Raw genomic sequence first — 26785 nt, 5'->3', positions numbered from 1 at the left:
TGAAGCAGGGTGATTTCCAATTGGAATAATTCTGTTGAAGCAGACATATCCTGGTTAGAGACAGGGGTTGTGATTCTCTGTTGAAGCAGCTATGGGGATGATATGACATGGTTATGAGTTATGTGATTCCAGGGCACAATCCTGAGATAGAAAAAATGTAATATTCCTGCAGGTAAAAATAATAATAATATATATATATATATATATATAAAATTAAGAAATAAAGAAACAAAAAATTTAAGGAACGTTCAGGTACCGTCAATTTTAAGTTAATTTGAGATTTATAGATCACAGTTGCGTAAGTTACAAATGGGCTTCTTAGAACCTGCGTAATAAAGTTTTTTTTATGCTCAGTATCTTTTATGAATCAAATGTAAGCACACCGTCAGAAATTATCTTACAACTAAGTTCAAGTAAAAATCTAAGAACATTTTTATAAATGAGACCCCAGTAGTATATTCAGACGTTGCAGTATTGGTTCAAAACCGTTACCAATTAAAAGGCACAAATACCATAAAGAAGAGAAGAGGACTGGCCACCCCTCATAGCCTGGTTCCTCTCTAGGTTTCTTCCTAGGTTTTGGCCTTTCTAGGGAGTTTTTCCTAGCCACCGTGCTTCTACACCTGCATTGCTTGCTGTTTGGGGTTTTAGGCTGGGTTTCTGTACAGCACTTTGAGATATCAGCTGATGTCCGAAGGGCTATATAAATAAATTTGATATAAATAAATTTGATTAATAGAAAATGACTTACAAGCATTTTCATTAAACTAGCATTAACATGAGGAAAAAGAGGGTAGAGGAAAGACTCTTACACATGTTACATTACAATTGTAAGCGACCTCTGTTTTAACTAGAAGTCGACCAATTAATCGGAATGGACGATTAATTAGGGCCGATTTCAAGTTTTCATAACAATCGGAAATCGGTATTTTTGAACACCGATTTGGCCGAATTTATTTATTTTATTTTTGTACACCTTTATTTATCCTTTATTTAAACGAGGCAAGTCAGTTAAGAACACATTCTTATTTTTAATGACGGCCTAGGAACGGTGGGTTAACTGCCTTGTTCAGGTGCAGAACGACAGATTTTTACCTTGTCAGCTCAGGGATTCAATCTTGCAACCTTACGGTTAACTAGTCCAACGCTCTAACCACCTGTCTTACATTGCACTCCATGAGGAGCCTGCTTGTTACGCGAATGCAGTAAGTTGCTAGCTAGCACTAAACTTATCTTATAAAAACAATCAATTAATCATAATCATTAGTTAACTACACATGGTTGCGTTGCATACAATCGATGCGGTGCGTATTCGCGAAAAAGGACTGTCTTTGCTCCAACATGTACCTAACCATAAACATCAATGCCTTTCTTAAAATCAATACACAAGTATATATTTTTAAACCTACATATTTAGTTAATATTGCCTGCTAACCTGGCTTGTTGCGAACTCTGTGAAAATTGTTTCTTCCTAACAAAGACAGCCAACTTTGCCAAACGTGGGATGATTTAACAAAAGTGCATTTGCAAAAAAAGCACAATGGTTGCAAGACTGTGCCTAACCATAAACATCAATGCCTTTCTTAAAATCAATACACAGAAGTATATATTTTTTAACCTGCATATTTAGCTAAAAGAAATCCAGGACAGCAGGCAATAATAACCAGGTGAAATTGTGTCACTTCTCTTCCGATCATTGCACGCAGAGTCAGTGTATATGCAACAGTTTGGGTTGCCTAATTGCCAGAATTTTACGTAATTATGACATAACATTGAAGGTTGTGCAATGTAACAGGAATATTTAGACTTATGGATGCCACCCGTTAGATAAAATACGGAACAGTTCCGTATTTCACTGAAAGAATAAACGTCTTGTTTTCGAGATGATAGTTTCCGGATTCGACCATATTAATGACCTAATGTTTGTATTTCTGTGTGTTATTATGTTATAATTAAGTATATGATTTGATAAAGCAGTCTGACTGAGCGATGGTAGGCACCAGCAGGCTCGTAATTATTCATTCAAACAGCACTTTTGTGCGTTTTGCCAGCAGCTTGTCCCTGTGCTTCAAGCATTGAGCTGTTAATGACTTCAAGCCTATCAACTCCTGAGATTAGGCTGGTGTAACCGATGTGAAATGGCTAGCTAGTTAGCGGGGTGCACGCTAATAGCGTTTCAAACGTCACTCGCTCTGAGACTTGGAATGGTTGTTCCCCTTGCCCTGCAAGGGCCGCAGCTTTCGTGGAGCGATGGGTAACGCTGCTTCGAGGGTGGCTGTTGTCGATGTGGTCTTGGTTCGAGCCCAGGTAGGGGCGAGGAGAGGGACGGAAGCTATACTGTTACACTGGCAACACTAAAGTGCCTATAAGAACATCCAATAGTCAAAGGTATATGAAATACAAATCGTATAGAGAGAAATTGTCCTATATATCCTATAATAACTACAACCTAAAACTTCTTCCTGTTAAAAGGAACCACCAGCTTTCATATGTTCTCATGTTCTGAGCAAGGAACTTAAACATTAGCTTTTTTACATGGCACATTTTGCACTTTTACTTTCTTCTCCAACACTTTGTTTTTGCATTATTTAAACCAAATTGAACATGTTTCATTTTATTTGAGGCTAAATTGATTTTATTGATGTATTATATTAAGTTAAAATAAGTGTTCATTCAGTATTGTTGTAATTGTCATTATTACAAAAAAAATAAGAATAATAATTTAAAGAAAATTGGCCGATTATCGGCTTTTTTGGTCCTCCAATAATCGGTATCAGCGCTGAAAAATCATAATCGGTCGACCTCAAGTTTCAACCCTTCACATTAGGGATGCACGATATAATGGTGAACATATCGGAATCAACAGATATTAGCTAAAAATGCCAAAATCAGTATTGGCCCGATGTCTAGTTTAACACCGATGTCAGCTAGCGTGCGTACCTATATAATGTAGTTACTTGACGTAATAACGGCACGTAAAATGTTGCGCTACACGTGCAACACAGCATTCCTAACCTAGCCCACACAATGTCTGCTGTGTAGATCGAACAGTCAACAAGTCATTTGGACAGTCATTTGAAAGGTTAAGACAATTTGAGCGACACAACTCAAAGGCGAAATCCATTAAAGCTAAAATAATGGAATTCATTGCCCTTGACAATCAACTGTTCTCTGTTGTGGGTGATGTTGGCTTTTGCCGACTGGTCGAGCACCGGTACATACTACCAAGTGCGCTATTTTTCAGATGTTGCCCCCTGTTACACAGTAATAGCGTCACTGCTATTTGCTTCACAACATACATACTATGGAATGTCGTTTGGGTCTTTGTGTGTCAAAGATACAGTAGCACTGTCAAAGCTGTACAAAATAGTCTGCAAACAAGCAAACACTGCCACGAACGATGTGTTTACAATACCGCGTTGGTAATAAAGCGCCATTGTTCGACCATAAAGCGCCATTGTTCGACCACAACTCCTGGGGTAGCTAGCTTTAGGTTGGTACCTAGCTAGCACCAATACAACCTGCCTGAAAATAATGATAAATAAATAAATAATTTCATTATTCTTAGAAATGATTTAGGAATCCTTGTGAGTAAGTATTACCTAGGTTGCCACTTGTTGTTCGCCTATTGAAATTGAACTTCAGTTCATGAAAAAAAATAGCTAGCCAGCTACTTAACCCTGTTGCCCAAAGCAAACAATCAGCCAGCCAGCTTCATCTGGCTAGTGGTACTCGACCGGACATGGTTATGTGTTGTGAAGCTAGCCACAATAAGAATTAGGCACAACAGTGGAATTTGTGGTTTCTTTCAAAATAAGTGTCATTGACAGTGATGCAAATGAATACAAATAGTTGAATTATGCCATACTTTATTTTGAAGGCTAACCGCAAAGTCCACTATTGTGGCTAATCCTTATTGTGGCTAGCTTCATTTGGATGGGTGCGACCACCATTAATCAAATAAGAACTGTCTTATAAATTAGAGTTATTTTAGATGACACCTAGCTATATAGTTAGCTAGCCAACTATAGCTACTGAAACAGATTGTCGTGCTATTTGACATGTATCTTTTTTGACATGCAAAGGTCCAAAGGCGTTCCATAGAAATCCTGGTTGAGAATGCAACGACTGAACAAATGAACAACGAAACAACACAGCAAGTAAGTGAAAGAAATAGGTTTTGATTAGTGTGGTGTGTGTGTAACCTTTATTTAACTAGGCAAGTCAGTTAAGAACAAATTCTTATTTACAATGACGGCCCGGATGACGCTAGGCAAATTGTGAGCCGCCCTATGGTATTCCCAATCACGGCCAGATGAGATACAGCCTGGATTCGAACCAGGGACTGTAGTGACGCCTCTTGCACTGAGATGCGGTGCCATAGGCCGCTGCGTCCGTGTGTGTGTGTGTTAACTATTTAACTGTATTAGAATGCTTAAGGCCGCTAAAATTTTAAACAACGGGTAACGGAATTAAGTCTTGTCCATGTTCCTACCAGTACAAGAGCAGCATGAAATACGTTTTGACCGGATCTCTCTCCATGCTCACTCCATGTGGACTCATGTCGCACTCCTGAGAGACAAAGCATGAGAGAAAAGGCAGTTGATAGCTTCGACTGGATGCTGTGTACAGGTTGCTCGGAAGCACAAGGTCGGAAGTGAACGCCATTTCTTCAGCCGGTTAGGGTGGTTAAGGTTCACACTGTTCTTGACTATCAATTTATCCCTTCCATGCATCTAAACACCATCTGTGGTCAACTTCGCCATGACTTCTAAAGAGGACAAACTAAAACAAAAGTTAAGCCATTTTTTATTCAGAAAACTACCGTTGGACAAATGATAACCTTCCCAATTTTCTTAATACAACATTCCTAAAGCAAATGTCAAAGAGAATAAGAATACACAGTCTAAACCATTTTCTCCAAATTGGCTAATACTAACCTTATCATCTTGGCGATCTCACTGAAAGTTACAGGGTCAGAGAGTCAGAGGGACAATCCTTAGGGAGACATTCTGACAATACAGCAGACGCAATCTGATGAGATTTGCTATGGAAGCAAAGCAACAGCAATACACTTCTTCATATTAAACTAGAGGTGGGAAAAAAATGTTCTTCCTTTCATAGGCAGACATGTGAAGAAACACATTTGCATATTTACCTAAGGCTACCTGTTAAATCAAAAATTAACAAATTAGAATAACAAATCAAATTTGAATTTTAACTCTTCATAACTCCATAAGGAAATAATTGTATCCTATAAAATAGACTAGAGACAGGTGTCCCTCATTCAGGGCAGCACTTTCTCGTGTTCCGAATCACACATAGGACTATTGCTAAATGATAAACTTCTGCCTAATTATTCGTGTTTACATAGCCAATTTAAATCTCACCCAATGTCTTCAGTCTTTCTAGTGAGGGTGATCAGGCCTCACCAAGAAGTCAGAACAAAGGTCATAGGTCAATCAGCCCTATTAAGTATTTTCTTTCCGTGTTCTTCCAAACCCATTTAAAACATTTCAAATAGTTCCATCATTCTGCTTACCTAGTTTTACAGGTAAAAAAGACCCCACATAATAAATCAAACAGGGTACTAACACCACTTAACATATTCATAAAGGGTGAGTTGTGTGTGTGTGTGTGTGTGTGTGTGTGTGTGTGTGTGGTGAAAGGATGGGCAAAAACAAAGAAACCAATGGCCAGGCTTTACTTATTTAGGAGCTCCCTTTACGGCCAATTATGTATACCTTTATACTTATAAAACTGCAGAATTTCACTAACTGTTCGAGAAACCTTTCAAAGGGAGAGAAAATTAACATTTCGTTAGTTTTCACTTAGCTCAATCTCAATCAGTCCAAACAATTACATTTTGAAATTCTTACTTTCCAATTAACTTCCCATTTCCTTTTGTTACCTTCACTAGTCTACATCTGTTTCCTTTAACTCAGAAGCCCTCTCAATCACCATCATACTCTACCTCTGTCTTTCCGTCTAACGTTTACTTTACCAGGTGAATAAAACGTTTTAAATTACAGTCAAAACAAACATGATAACTTCTGTTCACAGGAAGGCCACTTTACTTACTCGTGACCCATCATCCCTTTCGTCAATTCTATGCACCTATTTTAGAATAAAACGGAATAAAGTGTCTCACGAGATTAAAACCCCTAGGGTTTTCCTGAGTCTACGAGGAGTGTTTGGTCATGCCAAAGAATGCATTGTTCCTACTCAATCACATGTAATGTACTTCGTGACATCAAAACCACCAAGTATGTTATCTCTTGTTTCACTGGTTGTACCATATGGTGCCTTGTGACCCTGCTCTATCAAATAGTGATGTCTGGCATGAGTTTCTTTGTCTTTTTACACCAATAACAAGTCCCTACATACTGTATCAACACAGAACCCTCAAATGTACACCCTTTAGTGATTGTTTAATTCTTCGGGATCGGTGGGTCCTCCAAGTGACGGTTGAGCTAACGTAGGCTAATGCGATTAGCATGAGGTTGTAAGTAACAAGAATATTTCCCAGGACATAGACATATCTGATATCAGCAGAAAGCTTAAATGCTTGTTAAAGAAATGTCTCGTTATATGCTAGTGTTTTTTCTAACCTGATACAAACTTGTCTTTGTGGGACTTAAGACCAAAGGTCCGTTTGGGTGTGACTGCAGCATGTGACATCATGTGGGTTTACTATCTACAGAAAGTCACATGTATGGAAACTTGCAGAAAGGAGCACATTATAGTGTTTGCTGTTGTGAATGCAGTTAGCACAAGGTTGTAGCCGGACGGCTCAACCATCTATCTTAAAGCTGAACAGACAACTAATGGCCTTTTACACACTATCTGCTGACTGCCATGCATGCAAAAAAAAGTACTTATCTATAAAAGCTGAGAACCGACACTGTTCATTAAGCTTTCAACTAAGCACTGTTGAGTGGATGGTTGATTCTCATTTTTTGCAAATCTTATAATAAAGTGTTGTTTCAAAGAATCTGCAGTTTCTCTCTTCCTATAGAATTGCTACCACAACATCCATGGCCACATTTTAAGGTTACTGAAACTATAAATTTATTCTAATGTAATCACAAAGCATACATGTTCAAGATAGCATGCATATGTCATAGTAGGTCTGTGGAGAACTTCAACATTGCTGTAATAATCTGTGCAGAATCTCAAACAGCATTGATCACTTGCATCATGTACTTTTAATGTAATCCAGGTGATTTAGTTCTGCTATTAATGAAGCACCATGATAACACATTACTCTGTTGTATAAATAAACAATATCTGACGTTGTGTTCCAACTTGAACATTGCTGTGCTTTTAAAATGGTTGAAAGCGCATTGATAGATTTGGGTAAGAACTAAACCAAAAATCAGACATAGTTTTTCCATTGGAATTTGGTTGTGCTTTTAGATGGTTGAAAGCATAGTGATAACACAACACTTTTTTGAGTGGGTGAATATAGGTTGAATTCTCATTGATCAATGTCTCTATCCACACCTGGATTCTGCACATTACAGAATTATGAAAATAATAAACTGTTGATTATTGCTGTCGTTGTTGATTATTGCTAGACAACCATTTTCAGGTCTTGGTATTGATTTTCATGTACATTTAAGTCAAAACTATAACTCGGCCACTCAGGAACATTCATTGGCTTCTTGGTTAGCACTTACTTTAGTGCCTTGTTACAAACAGGATGCATGTTTTGAAACATTGTTTGTCTGTACAGGTTCCTTGTTATCCCACTGTCAATTAGGTTAGTATTGTGGAGTAACTACAATGTTGTTGATCCATCCTCAGTTCTCTCTTATCACAGCCATTTTAAAGTCATCATTGGCCTCATGGTGAAATCCCAGAGAGGTTAACTTCCTCTGCGGCAACTAAGTCAGGAAGGACGCCTGTATCTTTGTTGTGACTCGGGTGTATTGGTACACCATTCAAAGTGTAATTTAATAACTTCACCATGCTCAAAATTATATTCAATGTCTGCTTTGTTTTACCCATCTACCAATAGGTGCCCTTCTCTGCAAGGAATTAGAAAACCTCCCTGGTCTGTTGTTCAATCTGTGTTTGAAATTCACTGACTGTACACCACACAAAACTACCTGTGGGGTACAGAGATGGTTGTTTTTTTAATGACTATGTTAAACACTTATTGCACACAGTGAGTCCATGCAACTTGTTAAGAAAATGTTTACTCTTCAACTTATTTAGGCTTGCCCTAACAAAGGGGTTGAATACTTACTGACTCAAGACATTTCAGCTTTTCATTTTTAATTAATTTGTATACATTTCTAAAATATAAGATTCAACTTTGACATTAAGGGGTATTATGTGAAAGGCAAGTGACAACAAATATTAATTTAATCAATTTTAAATTCAAGCTGTAAAAAGTCAAGGGGTATGAATACTTTCTGAAGGCACTGTACATTAACATGTAAACTGTTGAACTGAAACATTTTATTGCCTTGCAATATAACTTTCAAAAAATATAATTCAAGAAATAAAGTTGAGTTATTAACCTGACTTGATACGAGACTGTCCCTTGTAGCAAGAAATTGTTCAACATAGTGTTTGTTTAAGTAGACAACACATACTAAAATGGCTACTATACGTTTTCTTTATCTAAATGCGCAGGGTTGACTCTTTCTTTCTACATTTGATTAAATAACATTTGACTGATTAAGTTGTAAATAGGTTGTTCAAATAAAACTGTGGAGCTGTCAACAGTCAAACATGAAAACCATTTCACAAATCAATTAGGAGGAAAAGCATGTCAAAATGTCTCAAAACACCTGCTGTACCCCATTTTCACAGAAAGTGTTAGACAAGCTATGCCATGTTTTATTTGTTCCATCTCGTCTGAGACAACATTAAACTTGCATGTGGATCCCCAGGGTATGGGGGTACCCCATATTGAGACACTGGACTCTCTCCTATGTGAGTTCTCTGATGTGACTTCATACTGGAGCGCTGGGTGAAGCATTTCCCACACTGTGAGCACTTGTAGGGCTTCTCCCCGCTGTGGACCACAGCATGTCTGATCAGGTTGTACTGCTTGGGGAAACTCCTGCCACACTGTTCGCAGGTGTACGGTTTCTCTCCTGTGGTGCCGCCCGACCTCCACTGAGTCCTCATTCTCTTCACCATGTTAAAACTACTGCGACTCAGGCTGTATCCAGAGAAGGTGGAGGTGGTGGCCATGTTTGACCCTGTCATGCACTCACTCATTCTCACTGTTGCTTCTGAAGCCCTGTGCTGATGCTGCCTTGGCTGTAGAGCTAAACTACTTCCATCATTATTAGAGTTCAGTGTTTCGCTGCTCTGTCCTTCTGGCATCTGTTGTCTAGTCTCATCAGCCAATGTCCTGACATGTTTTTTCATGTGTGCTGCTGCACTGAACATGTTAGCATGTGGTTTCCCTATAGAGTGAAGGGATGGCCCTCCATCATCTATCATAGTAGGTAGGGATGGAAGCCCACTATGAGATGGGAAAATTGAGATATTCTGAGAGTACTCCTCTATGGCATGAAAGGAGAAATCTGGGTGACCATCAGGGTCAGTGTCTCTATCTGGATCCACAGAGGTCCACAGCTGCCCATCAGTCTCATCCATGACAAACTGGTCAGGTCCTTCCAGGGCCGTGGTCTGATCCAGCTCCCTTTTCTCATCCTTCACCATCACTTGCTCTAGCGAGTCCTCATCCTCGGCTGGCTGGTGCTGCTCTGTGCTAAACACCTCTGTAGACGTACACCGGGGTGTGCCTGGTTCCTCTGGACCATCAGAATTGGGGTAATGTTCCACTGAGTCTTCAGGAGATATGTTGGGTTGTGTGATGAAGTCCTCATCAAAGTGCCGTTGCTCAAAGGATGGTGGTTTCCCAGGCTTGGAACCAGACTCTAAAGATTTGGGACAAACATAAAATAAACATTACAAAAGACCCTTAACAGTTGCAAAACATGGATGCTTTAGAATTGACTGAGTGTGTACGTGCACTCCATATGCCAGAACATAAAACACCAATGTAGTAACTTGGAACGGGCATACCGCCATATCCACACTTTCACAGACAGAGCAGTATCACTTATGGTTGCACCCACCCTCTCCAGTGATCATGAGCTCTTCCTGAAGGTCAGTCTTCCACACATCCTCTGCTGTCTCTTCATCTTTGATCAGTATGGGTTCAGTCTCTGCTCGCTGCTCTACATCTGTAGGCTGTAACAAGGGACTGAGGTTATCATTCTGGACACACCATATTTAACACTTCTCATTCCCATGAATCACACAAAAGCTGATATTCCAATAACAGAATTGATCCAAGAGGTCAGGTCTCTGTAACTGTAAAAGGTGATGCGTCACACCTGGGGTTGAGAGTCCTCTTCAACAGCCATCTCTCCATCTCTCCACTGTGATTTACTCTTCTGCTTGTTCAAAACAATCTTGACTGGATATGAAGATCCCTCTGATGCCATGGGGTAAAGAACTGCAAAATAATTGTATTCAGTCAAATATTATGGCTATTCACACACACACACTTGGGTTTTGCATGTGCAACGAATTTATCATGAATTAATTGCCAGAAGATTCCGACCCTACGTTACTCTTGTTTACACCGAGCGCACTGGGGTCAGACAGCATAACTGTGTAGATCAAGACACTGCGGGGCCAGTATGAGACATGGCTCAGAAAACTTACCTCAATCCAGGAATGAGAAATTAGTTTAGGGCTGACCCCATTCATAAAACTGGTCGATTGTTTGGTCGACAGGCTGCTGTTAGACCAAGCCATCTTTAGTCGAACAGTAGCAAAAAATATATAAATAATCATGGGTTTCTTTATTTGTACTATTTTCTACATGGTAGAATAATAGTGAAGACATCAAAATGATGAAATAACACATATGGAATCATTTAGCAACGAAAAGTGTTACATGAAAATATATTTAATATGAGATTCTTCAAAGTAGCCACTCTGCCAAGATGACAGCTTTGCACACTCTTGGAATTCTCTCAACTACCTTCATGAGGTAGTCGCCCGGAATGCTTTTCCAACAGTCTTGAAGGAGTTCCCATACGCTGAGCACTCGTTGGCTCCTTTCTCCCCAAACCTCTCAATTGCGTTGAGGTCGGGTGAATGTGGAGGCCAGGTCATCTGATGCAGCACTCCATCCCTCTCCTTCTTGGTCAATTAGCCCTTACACAGCCTGTGTTGGTTCACTGTCCTGTCATTGTCCCGTTTGCGCATAGTGAGACAGGCTTATCGCTGCAGAATGCTGTGGTAGCCATGCTGGTTAAGTGTGCCTTGAATTCTAAATAAATCACTGACATTGTCACCAGCAAAGCACCCCCACACCACCTCCATGCTTCACGGTGGGAACCACACATGCAGAGATCAGACATTCACCTACTCTGTGTCTCATAAAGACACGGCGGTTGGAACCAAAAATCTCAAATTTGGACTCATCAGGCCAAAAGACAGATTTCCACAGGGTCTAACGTCCATTGCTCATGTTTCTTGGCCCAAGCAAGTCTCTTCATCTTATTGGTGTCCTGTTGAGATGTGTATGTTACTTGAACTCTGAGGCATTTATTTGGCCTGCAATCTGAGGTGCAGACAATTGCCCATTTCTGAGGCTGGAAACTCAGATGAACTTTTCCTCTGCAGCAGATGCAACTATGGGTCTTCCATTCTTGTGACATGGGTGCCTCGTCGACTGTGCTTCGCACGGATTCTGGTGGGCGGACCGAAGGGGTGCCGTCGACGCGGCGGGACGAGGAATCTGGGGCTCAGGATATAAACAAACATGGCGGCGCCCAGTTCCCGGCTGCGTCCGTATCTGTTAAGACCCTGAAGTTGTCCGGTAAGGCGGATTTTCAGGCTCAGTTTGAACTGTTAGCTCATTTTAGGGGGTGGTCGAATGAGGATAGGGCACTGCAATTGGCTTTATGCCTCACTGATGATGCTCTGGCCTGTTTGATATTGATTAGCCCCGAGGACAGACGTTATTATGGTGCTTTAGTGGGAGCACTGAGGAGGCGCTATGGACAGTGTGTACAGCCCGGGCTACTGCGCTCCGGACTGAGTAATAGACGCAGGAGGAGCCCACTGGCAGACGGGGAAGCAAGGCTCCACTTCCCCCAAAAGCAGACGAGGGCAAGCGGACGGAGCCTGTTGTTGTGCTGGGCCGGACCTGTGTTGGGGACTTTTGTCATGTTCCTGTCACTGTGGAGGGGGTGCCCTGCTCCGCCCTGGTGGACATGGTTCCACAGTAACCCTGGTGAGGCCAGATATTTGTGCCAGGTTGGACTCAGTGTGAGCCCACAACTATGCAGCTCTGCACAGTCACAGGTGTGCTGGCACCCATGAAAGGGAAGGGAATAATGACTGACAGTAGGGGGCAGGACTGTGCGTCATCCCCCCCCCCCCCCCCACACACATCTGTGTGTGACATTTGCCCAGCCCCCCTGTCACATTCCCCCTGCTACCTCCACGGCACAGCCCTCTGTGAGCCGAGTGAGGAAGAGGTGGGTCAGACTCATCTGGTGCAGCATGAGATCGACACAGGTGATGCTTGACCCATCCCCGCAGTATCCCGCTGGCACGCCAGGAGGCAACAGACAAGGCTGTGTTGGATATGCAGCGGGCAGACTTCATCGAGCCCTCAGACAGCCCTTGGGCGGCATTCTTAAATGGAAGAAGTTTGGAACCACCAAGACTTCCTAGAGCTGGCTTCCCGGCCAAACTGAGCAATCGGGGGACATGGGCCTTGGTCAGAGAGGTGACCAAGAACCCGATGGTCACTCAGCCAGCTCGAGTTATTCTGTGGAGATGGGAGAACCTTCCAGAAGGACAACCATATTTGCCGTGCTCCACCAATCAAGCCTTTAATTAAGGTAGTGGCCAGACAGAAGCCATTCTTCAGTTAAATGCATGACCACCTGCTTGGAGTTTGCCAAAAGGAACCTAAAGACTCTCAGACCATGAGAAACTGCATTATCTGGTTTGATGAAACCAAGATTGAACTCTTTGGCCTGAATGCCAAGCGTCACATCTGGAGGACACCTGGCACCATCTCTACAGTGAAGCATGGTGGTGGCAGCACCTTGCTGTGGGGATGTTTTTCCAGTGGCAGGGACTGAGGGAAAGATGAACGGAGGAAAGTAGAGGGGGATTCTTGACAAAAACCTGCTCCAGGGCGCTCAGGACTTCAGAATGGGGCGACGGTTCACCTTCCAACAGGACAAGAACCTTAAGCACACAAGTCTCAATGTCCTTCAGTGGCCCAGCCAGAGCCCAGACTTGAACCCAATCGAAAATCTCTGGAGAGACATTAAAATAGCTGTGCAGCAACGCTCCCCATCCAACCTGATAGAGCTTGAGAAGATCTGCAGAGAAATGCGAGAAACCCCCCAAAATACAGGTGTGCCAAGCTTGTAGCGTCATACCCAAGACTCGAGGCTGTAATCGCTTCAAGGTGCTGAGTAAAGGGTCTGAATACATACAGTGCCTTGCGAAAAGTATTCGGCCCCCTTGAACTTTGCGACCTTTTGCCACATTTCAGGCTTCAAACATAAAGATATAAAACTGTATTTTTTGTGACGAATCAACAACAAGTGGGACACAATCATGAAGTGGAACGACATTTATTGGATATTTCAAACTTTTTTAACAAATCAAAAACTGAAAACTTGGCTGTGCAAAATTATTCAGCCCCTTTACTTTCAGTGCAGCAAACTCTCTCCAGAAGTTCAGTGAGGATCTCTGAATAATCCAATGTTGACCTAAATGACTAATGATGATAAATGCAATCCACCTGTGTGTAATCAAGTCTCCGTATAAATGCACCTGCACTGTGATAGTCTCAGAGGTCCGTTAAAAGCGCAGAGAGCATCATGAAGAACAAGGAACACACCAGGCAGGTCCGAGATACTGTTGTGAAGAAGTTTAAAGCCGGATTTGGATACAAAAAGATTTCCCAAGCTTTAAACATCCCAAGGAGCACTGTGCAAGCGATAATATTGAAATGGAAGGAGTATCAGACCACTGCAAATCTACCAAGACCTGGCCGTCCCTCTAAACTTTCCGCTCATACAAGGAGAAGACTGATCAGAGATGCAGCCAAGAGGCCCATGATCACTCTGGATGAACTGCAGAGATCTACAGCTGAGGTGGGAGACTCTGTCCATAGGACAACAATCAGTCGTATATTGCACAAATCTGGCCTTTATGGAAGAGTGGCAAGAAGAAAGCCATTTCTTAAAGATATCCATAAAAAGTGTCGGTTAAAGTTTGCCACAAGCCACCTGGGAGACACACCAAACATGTGGAAGAAGGTGCTCTGGTCAGATGAAACCAAAATTCAATTTTTTGGCAACAATGCAAAACGTTATGTTTGGCGTAAAAGCAAAACAGCTCATCACCCTGAACACACCATCCCCACTGTCAAACATGGTGGTGGCAGCATCATGGTTTGGGCCTGCTTTTCTTCAGCAGGGACAGGGAAGATGGTTAAAATTGATGGGAAGATGGATGGAGCCAAATACAGGACCATTCTGGAAGAAAACCTGATGGAGTCTGCAAAAGACCTGAGACTGGGACGGAGATTTGTCTTCCAACAAGACAATGATCCAAAACATAAAGCAAAATCTACAATGGAATGGTTCAAAAATAAACATATCCAGGTGTTAGAATGGCCAAGTCAAAGTCCAGACCTGAATCCAATCGAGAATCTGTGGAAAGAACTGAAAACTGCTGTTCACAAATGCTCTCCATCCAACCTCACTGAGCTCGAGCTGTTTTGCAAGGAGGAATGGGAAAAAATGTCAGTCTCTCGATGTGCAAAACTGATAGAGACATACCCCAAGCGACTTACAGCTGTAATCGCAGCAAAAGGTGGCGCTACAAAGTATTAACTTAAGGGGGCTGAATAATTTTGCACGCCCAATTTTTCAGTTTTTGATTTGTTAAAAAAAGTTTGAAATATCCAATAAATGTCGTTCCACTTCAAGATTGTGTCCCACTTGTTGTTGATTCTTCACAAAAAAATAGTTTTATATCTTTATGTTTGAAGCCTGAAATGTGGCAAAAGGTCGCAAAGTTCAAGGGGGCCGAATACTTTCACAAGGCACTGTATGTAAATGTGATTTTTATTTCTAATACATTTGCAAAATTCCTAAACCTGTTTTTGCTTTGCCATTATTATGGGGTATTGTGTAGATTGAGGGGGGAAAAAACAAATTCATTTTGGAATAAGGCTGTAATATCTACAGAAATAAGACTGCGCCTGCTTGTGTTGCCTGTGAGTTTGTTTAATAGCCTACTGATTCCGTGAGCACCAAGCCTCACACAACCACGTCAGAAACAATTTCACAAATTCGGCTGTTTGTTAATATTTGCTATTTGCTATATTTGCTATGCTGCCACTTTGTTTACATACTCATCTCATTTGTACATACTGTACTCGATACCATCTACTGTATCTTGCCTATGCTGCTCTGTACCATCACTCATTCATATATCCTTATGTACATATTCTTCATCCCCTTACACTGTGTACAAGACAGTAGTTTTGGAATTGTTAGTTAGATTACTTGTTATTACTGCATTGTCGGAACTAGAAGCACAAGCATTTCGCTACACTCGCATTAACATCTGCTAACCATGTGTATGTGACAAATAAAATTTGATTTGATTTGATTTGAAGGCTTTAGAATTTTTCATTAGAACAGCCTCTGGTATTACTTACTTAGTGTTTACACTGTTCCAACTGGTCAGAAATGTGTATTTATAATAAACCCTCTTTCTTTACCTCATTGTTTATTACTACTATCATTAAGTAGTGCCATTGGTAGGCTTAGTATGTATATAAGCCTTGTATAACCACCAAGCTGTAGGCCTAAGAGCACATCCTGTTTAGTCCTAATACTAACTTACTTAGGCCTATCAATGCTTATATAGGCTACAGTATCAATCAATAATTTGTTCATGTCATTCCTTAGTTGAAACGCAAATCAACCATTTAAGTTTTAAAATAAAGCGACCCTTGAATAATAAACCGTTCCATGTCTACAATTGCATGTCGACTGTTTTAGTCTTTGCTGTAACAAAGGGCCAAAAATGGTTACTCTGGTATGCTTAATTTATATAGTATTGTTCCAAATGGTCAGAAATATATTTTAATCTAACAGCACCCGTTTGGCACACATAATACGCACGCGGAGCTTGCTCCTTACCTTTTTCTTGATCTCCAGTATTTTCCACAACTAGTCATTTATTTCACACATGACTTAGCTCCACTTTACCTCCTGAGCAACCAAACATTCCCCAATTGGAGTTTATCACACCATCTGCATCCATTTTGCTGTTTACGTATCAGTGTCAGAGTTATAACCAATTTACTGATAATGATGATATGCTGTAGGTCAGGCCCTATTGGTCAAGTGCATGTGATACATACCTGTGTCACGTAAAGAGAACAAGGGTTAGGGGAATAGGGGTTGTTTCTCCAAAACAAATCCCAGATGTTTTTTTAACACCGCACCCAGCATAATCAAATATGGTCAGACCCCATCTAGTCTTCTGTCTTAAATATTTCGTCAAACAGTGCGCTTAAATCATCACAAATTCAGTGCATATACAGTTGAAGTCGGAGGTTTACATACACTTAGCCAAATACATTTAAACTCGGTTTTTCACAATTCCTGACATTTAATCCTAGTAAAAATTCCATGTTTAGGTCAGTTAGGATCACCACTTTATTTTAAGAATGTGAAATGTCAGAATAGTAGAGAATTATTTATTTCAGCTTTTATTTTTCATCACATTCCCAGTGGGTCAGAAGTTTACATACACTCAAATTAGTATTTGGTAGCATTGCCTTTACATTTTTTTTTTTTACTTGGGTCAAACATTTTGGGTAGCCTTCCACAAGCTTCCCACAATAAATTTGGTGAGTTTTGGCCCATTCCTCCTGACAGAGCTGGTGTAACTGAGTCAGGTTTGTAGGCCTCCTTGCTCACACACGCCTTTTCAGTTCTGCCCACAGATTTTCCATGGGATTGAGGTCAGGGCATTGTGATGGCCACTCCAATACCTTGACTTTGAAAGTATGCTTATGGGTCATTGTCCATTTGGAAGACACATTTGCAACCAAGCTTTAACTTCCTGACTGATGTCTTGAGATGTTGCTTCAGTATATCCACATAGAATCATGAGGTAGGAAAACTATCTATTTTGTGAAGTGCACCAGTCCCTCCTGCAGCAAAGCACCCCCACAACATGATGCTGCCACACCCATGTGTCACGGTTGGGATGGTGTTCTTCGGCTTGCAAGCCTCCCCCTTTTTCTCCAAACATAACAATGGTCATTATGGCCAAACAGTTCTATTTTTGTTTCATCAGACCAGGGGACATTTCTCCAAAAAGTACAATCTTTGTCCCCATGTGCAGTTGCAAACCGTAGTCTGCCTTTTTTATGGCGGTTTTGGAGCAGTGGCTTCTTCCTTGCTGAGCGGCCTTTCAGGTTGTGTCGATACAGGACTCGTTTTACTGTGTATATAGATACTTTGTACCGGTTTCCTCCAGCATCTTCACAAGGTTCTTTGCTGTTCTGGGATTCATTTGCACTTTTTGCACCAAAATACCTTCAACTCTAGGAGACAGAACGCATCTCTTCCCCGAGCGGTATGACGGCTGCGTGGTCCCATGGTGTTTATACTTGCGTACTATTGTTTGTACAGATGAACGTGGTACCTTCAGGCATTTTGAAATTGCTCCCAAGGATGAACCAGACGTGTGGAGGTCTACAATCTTTTTTTCTGATTTTGGCTGATTTCTTTTGATTTTCCCATGATATCAAGCAAAGAGGCATTGAGTTTGAAGGTAGGTCTTGAAATACATCCACAAGTCCACCTCCAATTGACTCAGGCTAATTGACAATTTATCAGAAGCTTCAAATGGCATGACATTTTCTGGAATTTTCCAAGCTATTTAAATGCACAGTCAACCAAGTGTATGTAAACTTCTGACCCACTGGAATTGCGATAGTGAAATAATGTCTGTAAATAATTGTTGGAAAAATTACTTGTGTTATACTTTGTGCATATGTCCTAACCGACTTGTCAAAACTATAGTTTGTTAACAAGAAATTTGTGGAGTGGTTGAAAAACGAGTTAATGACTCCAACCTATGTCAAGTCAACTGTAGTTGACTTGACTAAAACATAAGATGTCTAAATATGGTAAAATACACATTTAAAATGACCAATTAATTATTGTACTTCAGAGGAGCATCCATAGTTTGGGGATTTTTTGATTAAGTGATAATGCACGAGAAGCCGGTCTTTGGAGAAGAAATTGGTATGGGTGTTAGGCCAAAGATGAAGTCTATGGCCACCAATAATCTTCCAAACACAGACACCATTTGGAGTACGACACATTTCTCATCCCTGGATTTACATGATTTCCGAGATGTATCTTGTGCTGGCCCCAAAGTGTCTTGCTCTACACAAACATGCTGTCCAACCCCAGTGCAGCTCAGTGTAAACAAGGGTAATAGTAGGGTTGCAATTTTCTGTCAACACGAACAAAGGTATAGGCTTGCTTCCCAACCAAAACAGTTCGGTAGAGTTCGTACATCTTATGACATTGACTTTGTTTGTTTTGCACTTCGATTAAGTTTTTTTCGGCTGTTCGTGCGCACATTTGATTCCGGGGGCAAGCTGAAGTTCGGAGCCGATGTCTACGCCCCTTCGTCGTTGATTGGTCAACTGTAGGGATTCGTCAAAGTATGTCATTCAACGACAGAAGACTCGATTTCATGTCTTTTCAGGGTCTTTTACTCAGTTATAAGGAATTCTTATCACTTTACAAGGTCCATGTAACACCTAAAGATTTTGCAATTGTCTTAAATGCCATTCCCTCAGGTGTTGCTTTATTACTCAGGAAGGTGTCAAGACCTGACCCTCAGAGCCTACCTTCCATTAACCCTGTTGACTCATAAGTAGGAAAGATTCATTTCTCTTTTGGTCCATTCAACAACAGAGCGATACAAACCTTGTTTCAGCAGGATGTTGTATCTATCTATACCTTATGCAATGCCTTATTGGAAAGTTTTTATTGATAATATTTGTTGGAAAAAAAGTGTGGATGTTGCCACACACATACCTACTTGTTCACTAAATTAAGGAAGTTTCCTTTAAAACATTTCATAAATAATATCCTGCCAACCACTATGTGAAGAAGTTTAAGGAAAACAAACTCAAATTGTACCTTTTGTATTGACCACCCAGAAACAGTGTTGCATCTTTTTTGGCATTGTGTTTGTAAGGAAACTGTGGCAAGACATCAGTAGATTTATAATTGAACACATTTATGAAGATTTTACACTATTATGGAGAGATGTACTGCTTGGATATTTTACCAGCAATAGAAATAAGTTGAAACAATTTTATGTAACTCATTTCATTATTCTTTTGGCCAAATTTTATATTCACAAATGCAAATTTACAAAAACCACATTCTTACCTTACAGTTACATTTCTTTTTGTATTTTAAGACAATTAAATACTCTAACAAAAAATAAATGATAAGTGTATGTATGGCCCTAAGGTCCTTGTGCAATGTGATATTGTAACCCCTGGCCCAATTGTCCTTTGTGTGTATATATATACACACACATTCATACACACACACACACACACACACACACACGTGTTTCCACATGTACTTCCTGTATTGATTCGTTAATTAAAAAAAACGAATGTACATTTTTTTTAAATAGAAAAATACTGCCAACATCTTAGGTGTAAAATTGCGCGACAGAACTTTGGCAAAAACGTCAATATTGATTACATTTCTTCTTAGATTCATTCGGACTATTTTGAGGAAGTGTATACTGACTACGGCGTCCAAAATGGACAAACGGTACTATTGCCACTTCTTGTTTTTCAAGCGAAGGTCTTATGGGAAAACGTGAGCGCACTCGTTCGACTAGCCGAGTTTTCGAACTGAAGCATAAAATTATCATACACATCTACCTTTTTTCCTGACTTGTCCTCGTGTCTTCTTCAGCTCGCTCTCCATCATTTGACACTTCCTTTTCAGTACATCAATATCTCGCTGGCTTTGGGTAATTTCCAAACGTATAACTGCACAGCTATCATCAACACGTTTGTTAATTTCTGCTACAGCTGCTTTAGCTAAAACCTCCATAATGGATACCAACTGCGCCATGTTGTCCAGCCCAAATTACAGTTTTGTATTCTCTGTGTGACGAAAAGTATACAATTTCGATGCGAATGTGCACTAAATCCGTAGATACTTATAACTAGTAACAACGTAAGTAGTAACGCTATGTGCGTCCTCAATTCCACTTCCTTTCAACGCCTGACGTGCTTCTTCGATGGGGTTTAACAGCAGTTGGCATTCAATGTTAATGTTGCATTACCGCCACCAGCTGGACGGGGTATTGAATAAGATACTAAAAAAACATTGCGGTGAAGTTGGAAAACGACGTCATACAAAATACAAAATGAACTAGTTCACACAGATTCCGGATTTTTTTATGTTAAAAGGCCAAAACTAGTTCACACTAGATATTTAACGCTAAATTACCAAACCCAGGGCATACCTGGCTAGCACATTTAAAATAATTATAATTGGAATTCACATGTTAATGTGGCACACACGAGACTGGCCTTTTCTATCAGGAGTTTGAAGTTTCACTTAATTTATTTTCAATGAAATAAGGACCAGAGAAACGAGTTGACAGAGAAGATCCTGGAACAGGCAATAACACCAATACTTGGTCACCTGGCTGTAGTGGACAAGAAAAAGCCTGTTTATCATTGTGTCTTTTCATACTCCACTGTGAGGAAGACAGAGCTTCCTTTGCGAGAGCACAGGCTTGATGTAGGCGCTCACGAAAGCAACTAACGTAATCCAACACATTCTCATCTCCCGCACACAACTCTTGGGACAAAAACGGTTCTTTAAGGACTTTCATTGGTCCTCTCACTGTGTGACCAAACACTAGTTCAGCCGGGCAGAACCCTAGGGTCTCCTGTACAGTTTCACGAGCAGCAAACAAAACTAGAGGAACTCCCTCATCCCAATCTTTCTCAGATTCCAAACAATATTTACGTAGCATAGACTTCAGTGTCTGAAGCCAATGTTCAAGCGCACCCTGAGACTCTGGGTGCAGCCCAGCCTCACAGCCTCAATTCGCGCAAACATTTCTGTATATTCATAACGTTGAATTAGCCATTAAGAAGACAAAATGAAATATACACTATCGCGTCTAAATGGTTGTTGCAAAGGCTTGTGTGTAGCCTACTGGTTAAATTAGTGTCTTTTCGCACGAATTCTGAAAAACGCACGAAATTTGCTGAAATGCATTTTGTACATATATGCACGAATTGATTGTGAGCCTGTTTGCAGCTGGAGAATCTCACCGGAGAAACGCTTGGACCTTTAATTAAGGCTATTTTCTGGGAATTGTGTCGTTATTATGTGCCTGATTTTACGACTACAAACAATTGTAAATTGGGTTATTTCCTTCTTCGTCATTTCAATAGCATTTGGTCTATGGTATTGACTAAAGTCGGGGTTTCTGATTGTAATTCAACTATAGGTATGTTTTGCCTGGACAGATACGGCCTCCAGTGTTTGCTTCAGATATAAACTGAACGTTTTAACAGCTTGCTTAGTTCAAATTGAAAGACTAATTTATTCAACATAAATAGTGAGGCGATTTCAGCTTTTATTTCTTTCATCACATTCCCAGTGGGTGAGAAGTTTACATACACTCAATTGGTATTTGGTGGCATACCCTTTAAATTGTTTAACTTGGTGAATTGTGTTCCATTCCTCCTGACAGAGCTGGTGTAACAGTCAGGTTTGTAGGCCGCCTTGCTCGCACACGATTTTTCAGTTCCGACCACACATTTTCTATAGGATTGAGGTCAGGGCTTTGTGATGGCCACTCCAATAAATTGACTTTGTTGTCCTTATTAAGCCATTTTGCCACAACTTTGGAAGTATGCTTGGGGTCATTGTCGATTTGGAAGACCCATTTGCGACCAAGCTTTAACTGATGTCTTGAGATGTTGCTTCAATATATCCACATACTTTTCCTTCCTCATGTTGCCATCTATTTTGTTAAGTGCAGCAAAGCACCCACACAACATGATGCTGCCACACCCGTGCGTCACGGTTGGGATGGTGTTCTTCGGCTTGCAAGCCTCCCCCTTTTTCCTCCAAACCATAACGATGGTCATTATGGCCAAACAGTTCTAGCTTCCGTCCCTCTCCTCTCCTCGCCTCGAACCAGGATCACATCGACAACAGCCACCCTCGAAGCATCGTTACACATCGCTCCACAAAAGCTGCAGCCCTTGCAGAGCAAGGGGGACAACTACTCCAAGTCTCAGAGTGAGTGACGTCACCGATTGAAACGCTATTAGCGCGCACCCCACTAGCCATTTCACATCGGTTACACCAGCCTAGCTAGCCATTTCACATCGGTTACACCAGCCTAATCTCGGGAGTTGATAGGTTTGAATTCATCAACAGCTCAATTGGCTAGCGGGTTGCGCGCTAATAGCGTTTCAATCGGTGACGTCACTCACTCTGAGACTTGGAGTAGTTGTCCCCCTTGCTCTGCAAGGGCTGCAGCTTTTGTGGAGCGATGGGTAACGATGCTTCGAGGGTGGCTGTTGTCGATGTGTTCCTGGTTTGGGGCGAGGAGAGTGACGGAAGCTATACTGTTACACTAGCAATACTAAAGTGCCTATAACACTTTAGAATAGTCAAAGGTATATGAAATACAAATGGTATAGAGAGAAATAGTCCTAAAATTTCTATAATAACTACAACCTAAAACTTCTTACCTGGGAAAATTGAAGACTCATGTTAAAAGGAACCACCAGCTTTCATATGTTCTCATGTTCTGAGCAAGGAACTTAAACGTTAGCCTTTTTTACATGGCACGTATTGCACTTTTACTTTCTTCTCCAACACTTTGTTTTTGCATTATTTAAACCAAATTGAACATGTTTCATTATTTATTTGAGGCTAAATTGATTTGATTGATGTATTATATTAAGTTAAAATAAGTGTTCATTCAGTATTGTTGTAATTGTCATTATTACAAATAAATAAAAGTCGTCCGATTAATCTGTATCGGCTTTTTTTGGTCCTCCAATAATCGGTATCGGCGTTGAAAAATCATAATCGGTCGACCTCTACTTCTGACCCACTGGAATTGTGATACAGTGAATTATAAGTGAAATAATCTGTCTGTAAACAATTGTTGGAAAAATCTGTTGGAAAAATGTCCTAACCGACTTGGCAAATCTATAGCTTGTTAACAAGAAATGTGTGGAGTGGTTGAAAAACGAGTTTTAATGACTCCAACCTATGTGTATGTAAACCTCCGACTTCAACTGTAGTATTCTTTGACTGAATGTTTTGTGCAAATACTGGAGTAATGTAATGAGTGGTGTGATCGTTAATTTGACAAAATGTGAAAAAAAAATATTTAGTTACTTGGTCCATGTGTATAGGCTACAAGTACACTGAAATTGTTATTTGCATGTTGTTAAAACAACGACCTGAAAAATACGTATTTTCAACTTTCAAACGAAACGAGCCGTAGACGTCTTTTTATAGGTGTCTTTTCAGCGACATGAAAAATACGTATTTTCAACCAAAACCAAAGTTATATTAGAAGTCGGGCATAGTCGTCTTTTCAACATAATGACAAAGCAAAAACAGGTTATAACATTTGCATAAGTATTCAAACCCTTTGTTTGTTCAGTACATTGTTGAAGCACATTTGGCAGCGATTCAAGTCCAGGCTCTGGCTGGGCCGGGCCACTCAAGGACATTCAGAAACGTATCCCGAAGTCACTCGTGCGTTGTCTTTGCTTATGGTCATTGTCCTGTTGGAAGGTGAATCTTAGACGCAGTCTGAGGTCCTGAGCAGGTTTTCATCAAGGATCTCTCTGTACTTTGCGCCTTTCATTTTTCCTTTTATCTTGACCAGTCTCCCAGTCTTTGCCGCTGAAAAACATTCCCACAGCATGATGCTGTCACCACCATTCTTCACTGAAGGGATGGTGCCAGGCAAACTCGAAGCGTTCTGTCATGTGCATTTTACTGAGGAGTGGCTTCCGTCTGGCCACTCTACCATAAAGGCCTGATTGGTGGAGTGCTGCAGAGATGGTCATCCTTCTGGAAAGTTCTCCCATCTCCCCAGAGAAACTCTAGAGCTCTGCCAGAGTGACCATCGGGTTCTTGGTCACCTCCCTGGCCAAGGCCGTTCTCCGCCAATTGCTCAGTTTGGCCGGGCGGCCAGCTCTAGGAATAGTCTTGGTGGTTCCAAACTTCTTCCATTTAAGAACGATGGAAGCCACTGTGTTCTTAGGGACCTTCAATACTGGGGCGGCAGGTAGCCTAGCGGGTAGAGCGTTGAACTAGTAACCGAAAGGTTGCAAGATCGAATCCCCGAGCTGACAAGGTAAAAATATGTTGTTCTGTTCCTGAACAAGGCTGTTAATCAGAGAGTCAACAAAGAGACCGAAGATAATACTGAAGGAACTGCAAAGTTCCACAGCAGAGATTGGAGTATCTGTCCATAGGACCACTTTAAGCTGTACACTCCACAGAGCTGGGCTTTACGGAAGAGAGGGCAGAAAAAAACAAGCAAACATGTTTGGTGTTCTCCAAAAGGCATGTGGGAGACTCCCCAAACATATGGAAGAAGGTACTCTGGTCAGATGATACTAAAATTGAGCTTTTTGGCCATCAAGGAAATGCTATGTCTGGCACAAACCCAACACCTCTCATCACCCAAAAAACACCATCCCCACAGTGAAGCATGGTGGTGGCAGCATCGTGAAAGGGTGATGTTTTTCCATCGGCAGGGACCGGGACATTGGTCAGAATGGAAGGAATGATGGATGGTGCTAAATACAGGGAAATTCTTGAGGGAAACCTGTTACAGTCTTCCAGAGATTTGAGACTGGGACGGAGGTTCACCTTCCAATGACACTAAGCATTCTGCTAAAGCAACACTTGTGTGGTTTAAAGGGAAACATTAAAATGTCTTGGAATGGCCTAGTCAAAGCCCAGACCTCAATCCAATTGAGAATCTAGGGTATGATTTAAAGATTGCTGTACACCAGCAGAACCCATCCAACTTGAAGGAGCTGTGTGGCTAGATGTGCCAAATTTACAGAGACATACCCCAAGAGACTTGCAGCTGTAATTGCTGCAAAGGGTGGCTCGACAAAGTATTGACTTTGGGGGGTGAATAGTTCTGTTTTTTTTCTTATTTCTAGTTTGTTTCACAATAAAAAATATTTTGCATCTTCTGTAAATGAAATTATACAAACCCCAAAATCTATTTTAATTCCAGGTGGTAAGGCAACAAAATAGTAAAAATGCCAAGGGGGGTGAATACTTTCGTAGGCCTGAATCACTTACCATACATTTATATGGATACATGATACATCCGTTTTTAATGTCTATGGATACAGCCAATGGGCTAATGATGCGCAATTTCGCCTGGCATTGAAAATGCACTGCTCAGAGGAGCTAGCCAACTACACAGCTAACACAATCACTTAAACTGAAGCTGGAAAGACGGCAAACTAGATGCATTTCGTTTGACCGGTTTTTCTATTTACATTTCTTTGTATATAATCCTTAAAAATGATGCAGATTGTCTGAGAAACCTATCGCCACGTTCAGAACATCTGGGGAAAAAACGAGCTTCAACTGGGATTTTTTTCCTTGTTGAACGGTCATCCAACTCGTAATTATAGGCATCTTCCTAGAGCTCTGACTTTCTGACATAAAGATCACCGAAGTCATGATTTGACCCAGTTGTCTTGAAAGCGCCATATCTCGTCCTGACACGTTAATCCTCAATGGGACATTGAGAGAATTTTTTTTAATAAAACAATGTTGCAAAGGCCAGAGAGATGGACAGCAAGGTTTATACAAATCTCTGCCATTGAAAACCAAATGCTAGTCTAAAAGAAAGGGGAGAAAAATGCTTTTTTACAGTGAGGATCAAGTTTATAAATTGCTCGGTTGGGCAGATGAGACGGTGGATTGCAGTGAGTAGGAGCAGTAAATAGGTATTTCAAACTCATAGCCGTAGTGGGTGGTAATTTGTGGATTATACAATGGGTGTGTCTAATCCTGAATGCCGATTGGTTAAAACCGCATTCCAGCCAGTGTCTATTCCACAAGTTACCCCCGGCTAAATCTATGATGTTAAAATACATATTTACTCTGTTCCATCTAACTGCGCAACCCAGTCGAAATCATGAATCAACATCCTTTTTAAGGATATATTCAAAGAACTATCAATAGATGACAAGCAAGGGATAACAATTGTCCCAGCCAGTATGGCAATGGAACATTTACAATGACTGGGTCGCGTCCATAGACACAGAACAAAAAGACTGAACAACTGGGTCGAGTCTCTGGTAACCAAACCAATAGAACTTGCTTGAGTAGCATCCCTAGATTTGTGTTGGGACTATATCTTGCGGAGGGATGAAATAGTATGAATACATTAATCAAAATTGTAAATTAAATTTGGGGCGGCAGGATTTCCTAGTGGTTAGAGCGTTGGACTAGTAACTGGAAGGTTGCAAGTTCAAACCCCCGAGCTGACAAGGTCATCTGTAGTTCTACCCCGAACAGGCAGTTAACCCACTGTTCCTAGGCCGTCATTGAAAATAAGAATTTGTTCTTAACTG

At 41.0% G+C, this 26785-nt stretch overlaps 1 protein-coding gene across 1 annotated transcript in view; it reads right to left on the bottom strand.

Moving 5' to 3' along the window:
- The window catches only part of LOC110508513 (zinc finger protein 263), a 40475-nt gene extending 20051 nt beyond the window's left edge, over positions 1-20424 (bottom strand). Inside the window, exons 1-4 of the mRNA XM_036966313.1 lie at positions 20045-20424; positions 10371-10492; positions 10110-10224; positions 9131-9908 (exon numbers count right to left, since the gene is read on the bottom strand). Coding sequence (XP_036822208.1) covers positions 9131-9908; positions 10110-10224; positions 10371-10492; positions 20045-20240 — 1211 coding nt within the window. The 5' untranslated portion in view covers positions 20241-20424. The remainder of the gene's footprint in view (positions 1-9130; positions 9909-10109; positions 10225-10370; positions 10493-20044) is intronic.
- Between the last annotated feature and the right edge of the window lie 6361 nt (positions 20425-26785).

Source organism: Oncorhynchus mykiss, chromosome 28 (genome assembly GCF_013265735.2).
Source record: "Oncorhynchus mykiss isolate Arlee chromosome 28, USDA_OmykA_1.1, whole genome shotgun sequence".
NCBI lineage: Eukaryota > Metazoa > Chordata > Actinopteri > Salmoniformes > Salmonidae > Oncorhynchus > Oncorhynchus mykiss.
This window is presented reverse-complemented; position numbering and strand designations above follow the sequence as displayed.